Source organism: Mastigoproctus giganteus, chromosome 3, assembly GCF_048544385.1.
Source record: "Mastigoproctus giganteus isolate SK-2022 chromosome 3, ASM4854438v1, whole genome shotgun sequence".
Lineage (NCBI taxonomy): Eukaryota > Metazoa > Arthropoda > Arachnida > Uropygi > Thelyphonidae > Mastigoproctus > Mastigoproctus giganteus.
In genome coordinates, this window is record NC_143577.1 from 88173869 (window position 1) to 88189912 (window position 16044).

The 16044-nt window shown below is 36.0% G+C and overlaps 1 protein-coding gene across 2 annotated transcripts in view; it reads right to left on the reverse strand.

Moving 5' to 3' along the window:
- Window positions 1–2813: 2813 nt before the first annotated feature.
- The window catches only part of LOC150088139 (5-phosphohydroxy-L-lysine phospho-lyase), a 51459-nt gene continuing 38228 nt past the window's right edge, over window positions 2814–16044 (reverse strand). For both annotated transcript variants that reach the window (XM_090370585.1, XM_090370586.1), the window contains 2 exons: window positions 4478–4567; window positions 2814–3263 (listed from right to left, as the gene is read on the reverse strand). In XM_090370585.1, coding sequence (XP_090226711.1) covers window positions 2975–3263; window positions 4478–4567 — 379 coding nt within the window. In that variant the 3' untranslated portion in view covers window positions 2814–2974. The remainder of the gene's footprint in view (window positions 3264–4477; window positions 4568–16044) is intronic.

Sequence of the window (16044 nt, forward strand, 5' to 3'; positions counted from 1 at the left end):
GGGTATTGAGTGTCTTGGTGGGATGGCCATATTTAAATGGCACAAGCAGTTCAGTGAAGGCTGCAAGTCTCTTGCAGATGACCCAAGATGTCAACTCCTGAAAAGCCCAGGAAACCTTGGATGAAGACAAGTGAATTATATGTTAGAATGTCCATTTCATACAGTAGTACTTACAATACTGTGAAAGGGCACCTGAAAATGTTACAAATCTGTGTAGGCTGGATACCACACAATTTGACTAGACTACAAAATAAAAACAGCAAAGAAATTCTTGATCATTTTGAGAGACTGGCAAAACTTCTTAAGCTGAATAAGTGACTTGTGATGAAACTTGGATTTTTCACTTTGATCCAGTGGAGTGGAAGCATTCTGAATCACCAAGACGTAAAAAAAATTGAGCTTCTTTTGGCTGACAAACAAATGATTGTTTTTTGATATAAAAGGCAATTCTGTTACGAGTTTTGTGCCTCGTGGAACAACTATGAATAAGGAAACAGGTTCAAGTAAAACTTTGCCTCGCCATTCGTCAGAAATGTCAAGAACTTTCTCCTGCAAAACAATGCCAGGCTCCATGTGGCTAATACTGTGCAGGCAGTAATCACTGCCATAGGTGCTGCAACATCCCCCCCCCTTATTCACTGGACTTAGCCACATGCAATTTCTTCCTATTTCAGCTTCTGAAGAAAGCTGTGAAAGGCAAGCGTTTTGCATCCAACAATGCTTGCAGAGCCCACAATGGAAGCACTTCAGTCTTTCAAAAAATTGCTTGCGACAAGCATTTAATGTGTGGGTGGCAAAAGTGTTTAGAGGAGAAATCCAGAAGACAATTAAGATAAGATTTTGTACCAGTATGAATTAAATTATCACCCCTCATACAATTGCAAAAGACAGTTATGTCATAAAATGAAACTTTTTTTTAAAGCTAATGAAGTGGAGTTAAATTAGTTGGCTGATAAAAAGTAAGCAAGTTTAGTTCACCTTCCACTGCTAGTATGGCACCTGACAGATGCCACTTTTTTGAATATTTTAAGTTGTAAATGAAACAAAATTCTCCCATGTATTTTTTCTCATATATATTCTATAACCAACTAGAGACTACTATTTCTGCTTTTGTTTCAATAAACTGTGAATTAAGAGAATTTCTTTGTATTTAAGATGTACCAGGTGAGCAAAAGTATCTTTCTTCTATGCCAATCCCATTCAAACAGTGTCTGAAATGCCAGCAACAGATTTACATTTAATACTATTAAAATCAAAAACCCCAACTCTGGAAACTCACAACATAATATAAAATACATTTTTAATCAAAAATTGAACCAAAAAGGCTCTGAACCTTGGTTAAAATGAAGCCAATTATAAAATAAATTAGTTAACTGTGCTTTATTCCAATGTCTTTGTGAATATCAGATTTGCCAACATCTTGAGGTATGGATAGACAAAAACTAAAAAAAAAAAAATAAAAAATAATTAGTAAAAGGCGTATCAGAGAAAACAGAGCTGAAACCACACTCTGTTATCACATAGTGGGACAAGTGTGGTTTCAGTTCTTTCCATGCCTGTGGTACTTCTCAGAATTTTTAATGTGTTTTAGTTTAGATGCATGTCATTGGAAATCTTCCTGTGATTGTATTCATGTTGGTGACCAGATTCTCACTGTCTGGGTGAATAATAAGTGGGATAAGCATGCTTCAACTAAGTTTTCCATGACAACTCTTAGTAATGTCAATCATTAGTTAATTTTATTCTAATAATAATTCAAACATTAGGAAAGCTCCTCAGAGTCATGAAAGGTCTTTCATGACTCTGAGGGCAAAAATTTAAATTCTTTATCAAAAACTGTGAACCTAGGTTTTAAAAGCACAGAATAAATACTTATTTAACCGCTCTGCCAGTGTTAAATTTTCTCAACAATCCTCCATTTTGAATTCTGACAGTTTTTTTGCAGTATCAAGAGATAATGTAATAAAGTTAGCATGCCTGAATACAAAATTCTCACAATGCAAGTGTAATGTACACAACACATGTGTTGTACCATCTGTTTTGTAAGCTAATGATATGATCTGATTAGCAAAACTACTTGCTGTTGAGAACCATCAATGAGCCAAATGGTACCGAATTAGTCTAGCAATGAAAACCAGCAGTGCATTTCCTTTTATTTATTTGAATAGAAATAATTTTTTTACTAACTTAAATTTCTTACCAATAAGAAATATTGTCTGCAGAGGAATTTTATACAAGTAAAAAAAGTGGATGTGTCAATATCAGCAGTGAAACTGAGAAATAACTCTGCATTCTACCTATACTAAAGGAGGGATGGGGCATATTGCCCCACCTGTGATACTGACAGGTTTTGCTTAGGATCATTCACTATTACTAACAGAGCTTAATGCCAAGCTCTGTCACTGCCACAGAAGGAAAATGTTGACCCTCTCTCTCTGCAGTAGACATGGAAGAAAGAGTATTATTTCTTAAATAGAATTTTACATTATGGTCTACTTTATTTGTAAAGATAGCAAACATGATAATGATCTCATTCTATTGCAGTTTGGAATCATTATGAAAGTGAACACTAATTCAAAATGTTTCTAAAAATATTTTATTACATGGTAGATACCATGTTACTTTGCATTATGACTAAACTCGGACAAATCAATATCTTTATATAAATATCTTTACATAAGGAATAGATGAAATCTTCAAATGACCTATCTCTATAAAAAGTATAGAGAGTTCATAAATAAGGCAGTTTATGAAGTGAAAAATGAACTAGTCCAATGATAATCTTACATATAAAAGATGCACTGAAAAAAAATATATATAATACAGATATAGACATTGAACAAGTCTTACTGTACAATGTTCTTATAATATGATTGTATCTTACAGACCTTATCTGTTAGTGTATTCAACACACTTTGGTTGACTATACTAACTAATACTTTATACAAAAAAAATTATATCACAGTCAGGAGACTCAACACTGGCACCTAACAGTTTGTCTTGTTGCCAAAAATTTAACAGAGCATGAAGAGGAACTCATTTCATCTTCAGTTGCACTATCCTCACTCAATGAAACAGAATCTTCACTACTTATATCTTCTTCTGCTTGTAACCAGCAACTGTCCTTGACTTCACAAAAGATATCATCCAAAGTATTAAGAAGGTGATTGGCATTATCCATATTAAACACCATTGGTGGTTTAAATTTTAGGACATTTTCATACTTTCCTTCAGTACTCATTATAATCCTTTCATCTTTTAACCTGTAATAAAACATTTTGCTTAATAAAAAAAAATTGAGATACCATTAATCATAATTAATTTATCAAGTTCTTGAAATATCAAGTTTAATCATTAAATTTTAATTATGGTACTTTTGAAAGCCATATCCTCAGACAGTGTTTTCAAACAGTCTGAAACAAAAATGTAGAATAAAATAGATACAAATAAAGATGAATAATTTAAAATTGTGTAATGGTGTCAAATGTCACTGGATTAATGCATTTTAAGCAGAGAAATGCTCTCAATCTAAACCTGATTCAATTACAGAATTCAGTAAGAAATTCAGGACACTCATTGGGACAAAAACTTAGAAAAAAAGTCCCTACTCACAAAAATCTTATTTAACTTTATAAGATGGAATTTTCTTAAAATAAAATTCCATAATTATTTACCAAAATATGTGCATACAACTATATATAACATTCCAACTTACTCTGAAGAAAATAAAGGGATGAGAGGAAGCACTATCATTTGTAAGTGATTTTTTTTAAAGTCACTTCCACAACAAAAATTGCTTTTAGTCGCAGTATGTACACAGTCCCCTCAACAGAAAGTTGACAACAGTTCGTAATACATATCCAAAACAACCATATTTTGACCGAGTCATTCCTTTCTCATACCACGTGGGAAAAAAAATTTCTTTGGCTCGTTTCAGTAAGCTGCTTCTCTGCATTCACCCCAAAATAGGAATTGTTTGAGGCCAGCCTGCACTCTTCAGGTGGGTCCTTGTTTCCCACAAGTGAGATTATACCAGTACTACTCAGGTTGAGCTCCAGCAGTGTGAAAGATTTTTCATTAACATTATTTTTTATTACTATTTAGATTTTTTTTTTTTTTTTTTTTTTTTTTTTTTGTCCATCTATCTTAAGTCCAAGCAATAGGACCGTGTGATAAACCTCCTCATTGCAAAATGAGGCATCAGCTGCTTTCTGGTAACTAAACAACCAGATACAAACCAACACAAATTCTCACCAACATACACATACCTTGCCTTTAGCAAAATCTTTATAACCTCATAGAAGAACAAAACAGAGCTAAATGAACAGAATGGTATTCAAGTGAAAAAGAATGAATTAGTAAAAAAATGGGGTAGGGATCAACATGACAACAAACAAGTTAGACTTGAAATAATACTATGAAATGATCAGTATATGATAGACAACTGTTAAGCAATGTATTCCAAAGAGTTACTTACCTCGACACTATGTATTTTGCTTCTTCTGCAGCTGGTTCTTTTGTTGTTCTGTCCTTAACCAAGTCAATTCCAATAAACAATCCCACACCTCTGGAAAGAGAAGAGAAATAAAAACTGGAGTATAAATATATTATTAATTCATTTATATTTTAATGAATACTTAGCAGAGTCTATATGGATTATACCTTCTGAGGGATATGGCTATATAGGTTCTTTTACGACTGCCAATTTAGCATGATGCAACAAATTCAATTCCTGAGAAAGAGCAAGCTAGAACACTAACAGTTATGCCATCATGAACCAAATTGTTAGACTAAAATTAAACATCTTCACTGAATTTATGATTACAATAATAAAAAAAAAAATTTATACTACTGAAAAGCAACAGAATTTGAGAGAATAAAAATTTTAAAATAGCTGAAGAATGTTTATTTCTGGGTCTGTGGATTCTTAGTTAATTTAAATGTAATTTTCTTTACATTGCATTTTGTCTCAAATGTGAAAAGAATTTTGGTTTAATCATCACCTACAATGCTAAGTGCATCATATGACTAGCAAAGGAATAAAGAAATGGCAAATGTTTTCACTTCAAGTGAAAATACTTAGTTGTAGGCATAAAAAAAGGAAACAAAAAGAAAGAAAAATTTAGCTTCTCGCACTACGTTATTTACACTCATCACGGATCATGCTAAAACAGTTTCTGGATCCCAGTGTCAAAGGATTAATTAAAAGCTTTATATGATAACAATAAAGTTGTTTTTAACCCTTTAAGGCATTTGTTCCAGATAGATTTCTATACACAAAAGGCAAATATGTTCAAGAGCCATACACTTATCTAAGCAAGGGTCCAAGGATACCCAGTTAAGTACAGATTAGTGACACTAATCTGTAACAGATTAGTGACACTCCATATGCTGAAATTATTGTCATTAACCCAAATTTAGGGGTTACTGTGATTACATCAGTATGCTTTGAAATTGGTACTCCTACTGGCTCTGTATATTTGGTGTCCTTTTACTGTAAATATGGGGGTGATAGACAACTGTACATTAGTTATCTTGAGTAGATTAATGTTGTATATTGAATGGTAAACCTGTGATAGTTGCTCAGGATTTGACCATAGCTCTGTGGGGGCAGGAACTTCCAATGATAGAGGATTAATTCTGGAGGAGTTCTTTTCCACTTCTGAGTGGGGAACAATCTACAGCAGCTTCCTACCTTCTGTCTGTGGCAAATCCTATATGGTGCAGTTAGAAATAAATTGTCTGACTGGAAGCTCTAGTTACTAGTAACTAGAGATGTATCTCGTTTAAGTACTTACTTGGACCTGGCAGGAAATAGAAAAGGTTTGCCATAACTATAAATTGGAATGTTTTTGAAGAGACCATCAGAATGAGCATTCAGAGATTAACAAACTGGAATGATATTGGTGGGGAGGATAAGCCCAGGATATTAGCAAAAAATTTTACAGGAGGTTAGCTCCGAGTCTATGAACAAAAGGAAAAATATTCTAGGAGTGTTCCCTGGTGGAACCAAATTTTGAACGAATTGAGAACACAAGTACGTGCTGCTCGTAAGCAATATCAAAGGGCCTGCAAAGTTGTAAATTCCATCACAATAGAAGATTTTTAAAAAATATCTTAATTTAAGGTCACTGCTCCAGAGAAATTAGAAAATGCTTGGCAAAACTTTGTAGACTGTATTGCCAGCTAGATCCCTGGAGTAGAGTATATAAAATTGTCACTGAAAAATGTTTTATTTGTGAAATGTTTAGAGTTTGTACAGACAGGGCAGGGGAAAAAAAAAAACTACTTGGTTTGGGTCTGTCTGGTTTATTTAACTGATGATCTTAGTTTAAATACTGTAGACCAGTGAGGAATTTGAGGAGAATAGTCTATATAACTTGGAAGATAAAAGAACCTCCATTTTTGAGAGACAACCTTGATTTGGCTATGTCTCTTGTCAAGGAATGGTTGGATATTTTGGAGACCAAGTTCATATATAGTGATTTTATGCAATGTATTCAGATATTTTACTTGATCTTTATAACTCTTGCTTGCAGCAAAGAGCATTTCCTAAAGTACGGAAAACTGATCTTAAAGAATCTGGAGAAGCCCTTGAGCAAACCAAGTTTATATCATCCTATTGCACTGTTGCCTATATTAAGCAAAATATGAGCATTTAATTGTGGCCAGATATAATGTTAGGTATATTAATTTTAATTTGGCTTCCAATAAACTGTTTGGTTAAAAAAAAAAAAAAGGTAGGTCCATAGAAGATACTAAAGAAATTAATGGACACTTAATGATTCACGGCGATATGTTCTCTGTTTGTTCATGGCCTTTAAGGATGCATTCAATGCCCTGCGGTGGGGGAGTATCCTCTGCAGGGCTAGAGCAGCTAAATGTCCCAGAGATCTATAAAAACCTTGAAGGATTACTTTTCAGACTGCAGTGTTACAGTGAGATTGAAATTCCAGCAAATAGTTTATGAAGTTTGGCATGGCTGTCCTCAGGGATCCATACTCTGCCCATATGTGGACAATGGTTCTGAAACAGCTTGAGGGCACAACTTGGGGGACTGTGGCCATCGCTTACATGGATGATTTGGTTTTGATCACGTTGGGCAACTCTAGGGGGGAGGGAGGAAGAGAGAGAGAGAGAGAGAGAGAGAGAGAGGGAAAAAAAAGGTAGTTTAGTTTTAGGTAAGTTATTAGAATGGCGTGCCCTTTACAAACTTGCCATTTTTAAAGAAAAAATGGTTACCATGTTATTGAAGGGTAGGCTAAGTTGCATTAGGCAACCTGTTATTAGAAGTGTCTCCTTAAGGAATGTTTCTCATGTCACGTACATTGGATTGCACCTAGAGGATCATTCATTTTTTTAATGGAATATATTAAAAATTTGAAGTCTAAAATTAAATTATTACATGCCAAGCTTCAGAGGGTCATCAGGGTTAAGTGAGGTGTAAAGGAACATGCCCTAAATATGTTATATGAAAGGGTGTTTTTGTGCCAATTCTGATGTATGCTTCTGGGGCATAGTTTGAGCAAGTAGCAAAATGTAATAAAAAGGCATTAGTTGTCTGCTCAGAGATTCACTCTTCTGAGAGTGACCAGGGCCTGTAACACAGTTGACAGATACACTACGTTATTATGGGCAAATTGCCAACTGACCTATTGGCAATAAGACCAGGATTAAGATATTGTTGGCAAGGAGGCATTTCCACTGAGATTGAGTGCCTGTTTGTGCCCATTGGGAGGGGGGACTGCACTCAATTCTCATCAGCTAGCTGCTGAGAGGTGGAGAATACATGAATTTATATGAGCATTTGGCAAGATGAAATTGTTCTGAGAAAGACAGGGAGATGTTTCTGCCCTGCCTCTCAATAGTAAATTTTAAATCACCAGCCTTGGCTACAATTTAGTATGTGTGCATGCTTTCTCCTCATGGGACACCTACCACTTTAGGTTCAGGCCGAACCAGTCCTCTCTGATTTGTGCAAGTGTGGGGCAGTGGAGACAGGTCTTCATGTTTCCTTGTATTATCCAAATTATGAGGACATTAGATCAGAGTTAGAAAGAAGCACCTCTGTTTTATGAGGGTTCTCTTCCAGAGTTCTTTTTGGTCAAATTATTTTCAGATTTTATATATATATATATATATATATATATATATATATGTTTTTAAAAGAAGAGCTAGAATTCTCTACAAACAGCATACCTCTGAGGTTTTGGACAGTGCAATCTGCTGTTCATTGCCTTCACGCAAAAATTGCCGTAGCTCTTCTTTGCTGTTCACAAGATGCACTTCAATTGTTTTAGACTGAACTGGTTTTATAATGTATTATTTAATTTAATATATATTGTAAATAATTCATTCAGCCAATTGAGTGTATATGTAAAATTGTACAGTATTTTATGTTAACATTTATTATATATAAATAAATAAATAAATAAATAAATAAATAAATAAACTTATTAACCTCTGCATGAACAAATTCTAAATTATATATATCAAAGAAAATATGGACTTTGGTCCTGGAGGAGCATTTTACCAAAGTGCCTAACATGAGTACCAGAAATATAACTGGGGAAGTCAAGTCTGCATATGAGAAAGCATTAGCCACGCTAAGTATTAGCCATGCCTATGCTCTGTCATCCTCGCTATCTTCCACTTTCCTGTCTCTTCTCTGCTCTTTCCCACTCTCGCTTCTGCAGGAGCATGGACGACCCGCCAGATGTCTTTTACTCCCTAGTCCAGCTCCCCCGTGCCAGTGGGGATACTGGGAGAATAGGTACAAGGAATTTCATGTATTTAATACACAAAGAAAGAAAAGCTAATCAGATTGGACCCTTGTGCACTGTGAGAGACTGCTGCTCTTCCACTTCCAACCCCAATATGAAGCCAGTGGTTTGACATCCTTGCTTCAATTTGGATTCAAACAAGGGTGCTCCACAATTGATGCTCTATCTAAAACCCTCAAAGTTGCAGAACAGTTGGATGCAACTTATGTACTGACAATCTTCATTGACTTCAAAAGGAGCTTTTGACACTGTTGTGGCCAGGCATTCTTCAGAGGGCCAGAGTCGCTAACTGTACCTGGAATTTCTACTACTGCCTCAAAAGCTATTTCTCTAACCGCAAGGTCAGCATCAAAACAAAATATCACTGCATCACCTGACATCTAACCCGAGGCTGTCGCCAGGGCTCCATCCTGGGGCCAGCTGTCTGGAATATAATACTTGACGACTGGCTCCTGAGGAACTACCCACACACTAATCAGCTTTCTTATGCTGACGACATTGTTACCATCATCAAGGGCCCCACCCACGCCACCATAGAAACCCAGGCTACGGTTGTTCTCTCTGCTCTGTCTGTATGGGCCACAGAAAATAAAAACTGTCTCCACTGAGAAGAGCAAAACCTTCCTATTAAAAGGCAAACTGGACTTCTCCAGACCTCCTACCATACATTTTAATAGCCGCCCACTGAAAAACTACCGATCGGTGAAGTACCTAGGAGTAATTTTGGACGACAGGAGAACTTTCATCCCCCATATCGAAGCTATCAAAGAAAAGATAAAAAATTACATCACTATGTTAGCACACTTTACCCGCAAGGACTGGGGTCTTAAAGGACCAACTCAACACCTTTTATACTCAGCCGTATTTATACCAATTGTCACATATGGAGCTGCAGTATGGTACCACAGAATGACTTTAGTGCATGCTCGATGTAAAATTCAATGACTTGTGCAACGACTTATTCAACGACAAATGACCCACGCATGTAGAACGACATCAACTGCCGCCCTACAGCTACTAACAGGCCGTCTCCCCTTGGACCTCCACGTTGCTTTTATCAGACTCATGCCATTAAGAAGAATAAGGAAGCTGAATTCCTCACTATTCAAACGTATTGATACCAACATCAAACAGGAACATAAATGTGTGTGGCTAGAATTGATAAACCTATAGCAAACCCGCTGGAATAACTCCACAACTGGTGCAACTACTAAACTTTTACTTCCTGAGGTAACCTACATCAACGAACAGCATTCCTCTTGAATCTTCCCTAACATCTATGCTTCCTTCCTATTAACTGGCCACTGGTCTTTCAAGAGACACCTTCTAGAGTTTGGCCTAGTCAAGGATGCCCTCTGTACCCGCGGAGAACCTGAAGACTGGGATCACATGATTCACTCATGCAACGTATACTTAGATCTAAGAATCCAACTACTCCTAGACCTCTACACTACATCACTTCGGCCAGAAACCAAGTTATTGGAATCTAATGATGCCTTCCGTGCACTGACCAGTTATGCCAATGAGGTCTTTCATCGTCGCTGGCATCACCTGCAACTCCCGAACACTATTCCTGGATTACCTCCTCTAGACAGCAACTGATACCCAGCACCAGAAACTTCCAGACATGAAACTGGAAATTGCAGCCAGCCCTGTCGACGCCGCTCCATGATTCTCCATTGTGACGATCCTGGACTCTTTAATTTGAACTTTACGTATTCTCTTCTTCCTACCCAGTCTTTCTCCAGGACTCCCACAACTGCACCTAGCACTCTTCCTGCTCCTTTTCGCCTGGGAGGATGCCTACGCTCTGTCATCCTCTCCATCTTGCCTGTCTTCCACTTTCCTGTCTCTTCTCTGCTCTTTCCCCAGGAGTGTGGACGACCCGCCAGATGTCTTTTACTCCCTGGTCTGGCTCCTTGTGCCAGTGGACGGATGCTGGGAGGCTCCTTCCTGGTGATTGTGCCTCCCAGTAACGAAGAGGCCAGTCAAACAACACACTACTCACACATAACCCACACTGACTGGCTTTGCCATGTTAACAGAGTATTTAACACGGATTTGTGGGAAACCACGAGAACCGCATAACAATAACACTACGTGTGGGAAAATTTTAGACAACTCAGCTGATGTTGGGAATGAATTGAATAAGTACTTTACATCAGTCTTTGCTGACGAAAGACCCTTCATGCTGAGAAGAGCAGCCCAAGCCATAAGAAATTAGTGATTTTGTAATAACAGATTGTTTATTAGAAATAAAAACTTGAGCATAAAGGCAAGTAAGGCTCCCGGAGTGGATAGTATATACCCCGTAGTTTTGAGGGAGAGTATTTGAACCATTGAGGTTAATTATGAGGGCATCTTTGGACTCTGGGGAGATTACTTTGAATTGAAGAAGTGTTAATATATCACCGATACATTGAAAGTGGTTCTAAAATGAAGTTTGTAACTACAGATTGGCTAGTCAAACTTCAGTAGTAGGAAAAATCTTAGAAGCAATGATTAAGAGTGCAATCCAGGGATATTTAGATAGATATGGCATTCTGAAGGACAAAACATGGCTCTGTTAAGGGAAAATCATGTTTAACTACTGAGGGTAGTAAATTAGCCCGGGTAGGCATATTCCAGTAGACGTAGCAGCCTATAGGTGCTCTCAAGGAACACAGACTACACAAAAAAGATAAAGAGGATAGAAATACACAACATCATACTAGACTGGTTGGCTGCTAACTGCAGATAAATACCATTATCTATAACAGAGTCTGAATGGCCTCCTGCTCTACATCCAGCAGTTCATACTTAAGATGCACTTTGGGAAATAACTAAGGAATGGAACAATGCTCCCATTAACCAACAAATGATATTCCATCCACACATAAGAGAAACAAATATATCTAATATAAAGCAGCAAGATCTTTGAAATCTACCATCAAAAATATATAAAACAGTAAATTTTTTTTTTTTTTTTAAAAAAAACCATGAAATTCTGATTACTATGTTTTAAAGATAGTACTTAAATAAAAAGCAAATCAACATTTCATTTTTTGAAAAACTATTATACAAATTAGTTTCCAGGAATGGTTTTAAGATCAAAAAATTCTGTGAAATTAATAAAAATTGGTTAATAAAGGAATGAATTAAAATCAAATTTTCGAATCTTTCAGTTTGTGGTATTTTATTCCTGAGAAGTGGGAGAGAAGACACGTACCACCACATGCTATACAAGGCTGTATCAGAAATCAAAAAATGGTTTTCAACCAATGCTCACATATACAAACTGGGTTTTTTATATAACCCAGTTTGTATATTTGTTATTCACCTGCTATGTATATGTAAGAAATGGACTTTTGTTAAGAAATCAACAAAAATAACAATACTTTACTGTTTTCTATAGTTTGCAGACCAAGTTTTTTTAAGGAGAAAGAAAGTTTGTAATACCAAACTTTATGTAAAAATCAAAACAAAGGCATTCTTTTTTGGTAGCCTGAATATGCAGCCAAAAACTGGTCTTGGAAAGTGATCTAGATGGCATTTTTTTTTTTTTTTTTTTTTTAATCAATTTAGCTGCTGAAGTGTTGTTCCATCCAAAATTAAAATCAATATAGCAGATTTGTCACTTGACAACAAAAACTAAGGACATTTCTTGTCAGTCCTAATGAAGACATTTTTTCATGGTGAAAGAGAGAAAAAGACTCTGGATCAGGCAGTCTCAATCATGTAATTTTGATAACAGTGATTGCATGATTATGAAATAAGTAGTCACTTTATGAAATAACCATCATATTTACTCAATGGGCGTAAAGCTCTGCAAAGCCACTATCAAGAATATCAGACTCTGAACAAGAAAATACTAAGCTTTTTCTGATTCAAGAATGAAAGGAAGAACAGAGCATTTTGCAACTTCATTATTAGAGATGGAACTAAAGTGTCTATAAAAGATTCTATAACAATCAATTAAAAACCAGAAATAATCTAGTGCTTTCATTTAAAAAGGAAATTTTCTAGAGTTACTGCATTTGTGGATTTCTCAGCTGTAAAGATAATACATTCTGGTGGAACAGCTATTAAACATTAAAATAAGTGCACTCTAAACTTTCAATTGCAAATTAGTTCCCTTAACAAAAGGAGTCTATTATTACTCAGTTAAAATTAAGTGACCAACTATTGAATATTTTGTACCAGAAAAAGTTTAAACAAAGACCACATAAAAAAAAAAGTACTGAGAGGATAATAAACATCAAGCAGTTTTATTTAGAGTGAATGCAAAACTTCTAACATTCTTTTTCCTTCTAAACTTCTCGAAAAGTGTTAGCTGAACTGCTATGGCTTCTATTCTGCCTCAGAAGATTCAGAATTTGTAAGTTTTTTTTATGAAAATCCCAAATACAAGGAGATATTAGAACCTTTAAATTAGTACTGTGCATGGGTTGAAAGTTGAGAAGATGAAGGAAGATATCTGTTGACAGACTGAATTTCAGTATGTCGCGATTTTCAGGAAATATGTATGAAGGAAGGTTGTTCCAGAAAATGTAAGTTGAAGTTGGACAGAAAGAGGATGTTGACTGGTTGCCGCATGTGTTCAGACTGCTTTTGAAGAGAGAATGGGAATTATAGAAGTCAATTCAGAAGAATTGTCCAGAGAAGTATCAAGAGAAAAGGCAGCAGAAACAATGTCTGAGACAGATGGACTGTTAGAGATGAGTCATTCATTAACCTAACTGCCTTCTTTTGAATGGAACCTGAGAAAGGTTTTGGCAGAAGTGCCCCAGATGTGGGAACAAAAAAATTCCATGGTATGGTAGAATTACGATTTGTACAGAATGAACAGCTGTTTGGAAGAAAAGTAAAGTAATACTGAGAATGAAAGAGAACCATTTTTTGATGCAGAGGAAGCAATATTTGTAACATTTGCTTATGCCAAAAGAGATTAAAAGTCAAGGTAAAAGCCAACAGAGATATGATCTTGCCTACAAATAAGCAAGTCATTGAAGATAAGAAGAGGAGCAGAAGAGTCCTTTTTGTGAGATACAAGACAGGACTGAGTTTTAGAAGGATCGAAATCAACTAAGTTGATTGTCCCACTGGAGATCACCATTTCAAGAATTGGTAGAGGATATTTGAAGTTTAAGCTGTTTGTGTAGGGCAACGTTTTTCAAACCAGAAGGTGGAATGCAATGTGCAATCATCAGCAAAACTATTAATAATAGGATTTCTGCTCAATGAAAGAAGGTCATTGATGTCAAGTATAAGAGAAAAAGAGTGAGCAAGACTCTGGGGAACACCAAAAATAGTGGAGAAGTCAGAAGACAGAGCCATTTACCATCACCTGCAGAGAGCAGTCAAAGAAAAATTAGATATCCAAATAGAAAAAAAAAATTAAAAAAAAAAAAAAAAGTTGACAAACCATAAGATGGAAGCTTATTTAGAAGACATTTATGCCAAACACAATTTGAATTCCATTGAATATGTCCATAGAGGGGTAACATAAGCCAGAATATCACCAGTGGATTGACACTGACTGAATCCGTATTGGCCATGGTTTATCAGACGAAGGTTTCTGGATAAATTAAGAGTTAACTGATTGCTCCATTGCTTTAAAAAGAGTAGAAGTATGTGCAATAGGACAATAATTGAATGGGAGAGATTTATCCCTCTTTTAGAAACTGGCTGAATATGTAGTGGGAATTTCAGCTGTGTGAACAGTAGAAATTATAGCAGGTCTATGACATTTGATCTGGATTTAAGACCCAGGTTCACTGTAGAGGTCTGCACTGGCCCAGGCAACAAGGATGTTTGGGCACAAATATTCTTAATGAATTATTTCCAAACATTTCAGACTATTTCCTACATATTTTTTAAATATTTTGTTAAGACTTAAATTCTTAAAGGTGTTTTAGGAAGTGTGTATTAGTTGGCTGTTGACACTTAATTGACCAATAAGGTGCACCTCTCCAAAATTTGGACTCTTTCATGGAAATGACCTGGTCTGTAAAGTAGCCTTTACCCTTAAGCAGGCATTAAGTTGCAATTTATGTTACATCAAGAGTATGATATGAGTCATATTTCCCTCAGCAATGGGTTCCTTTTTAGTTGTATGTGTACAGTATACAATATTTATTAAAAGTGTGATACTGTTATTCCCTAGTTCTACTACAGAGATTTTTGGTTGACCTACTTTCAATTCTAAGAACATTCACTTGTAACACTTTCTAACTGCTTCTTTGCTATATCCAATACTGACCAATAATAGAAATACAGACATGGCTGACCCATCATTCATACAGTAAGAATTGCCAGTGACAGTCAGTCCTAATTTAATTTAAGTAGAGGTAGACATCAATATTTGTTTTGGAATTATTAAATATGGTAAATAGTGAAATTAATAATCAGTCCAAGCTTGATGTGTAAAGGGAGAAGAAAAACCTTTTGTGGATCAACACTTTACATTGCCTTCACTGGGAATATATTCATCTCTCTTGTCCCAGTGTTGTATGGTGTAGTGTTTGGCTGTTACACAACTATCCCACAAACACAGGAAACAACAGTATTTAGTGAAACCACCTTGCAACCCAACAAGCAGTCCAATCACTGAGATCACCATGAATATTTCAACCATAGTCATTGTAATGACTAGCAGCAAGAATCTGGGACATATCATAAGTTTCTTTCAGGCCAACAGCATGAACATGAGGAATTGATGGCAAAGTATTTTCATTATGAAGCAATACTGTTTTCAAACTTAGCTTTGATGCATCAATGAACAAACACCATACAGAGGTATTGTGATCAATGTTCAGTTCGTGCATAAGACCAACAAAGTCTTTGCAGACACATTTTCCATTGCAAAATATCTTAAACTCTTCATTTCACTTACAGTATATTGTAATGTTTTTACCTTTGGCAAGTAAGTTCCACTGTTGTAGTCTGGATCTGAGTAATTCAGCCTTCTTTGGCTAAGCCCACTTCTCTGATCAAGTCATTTAATTCTTGTTCAATGTAGAGTGAGGGCCTTTTCTTTTTCTGGCTCTTAGTCCAGATGGTTCTGCAACATCTGGTAAAACGATTTCTGCACCTTCATCACTACTTCCAATACCCCAAGATTTTGGTGGCTCAGGTACTGGCAGTTCTTTACCATGTGGCACAGGCCTAATTCCTGATGGGATATTTGATGCAATGCTTGCTCTCTTCGGAAATACCTTTTATTTTTTTCATGCAGAAATAGCAGTTGTCGAAATGATTATGCTCACGCCACACCATAGGC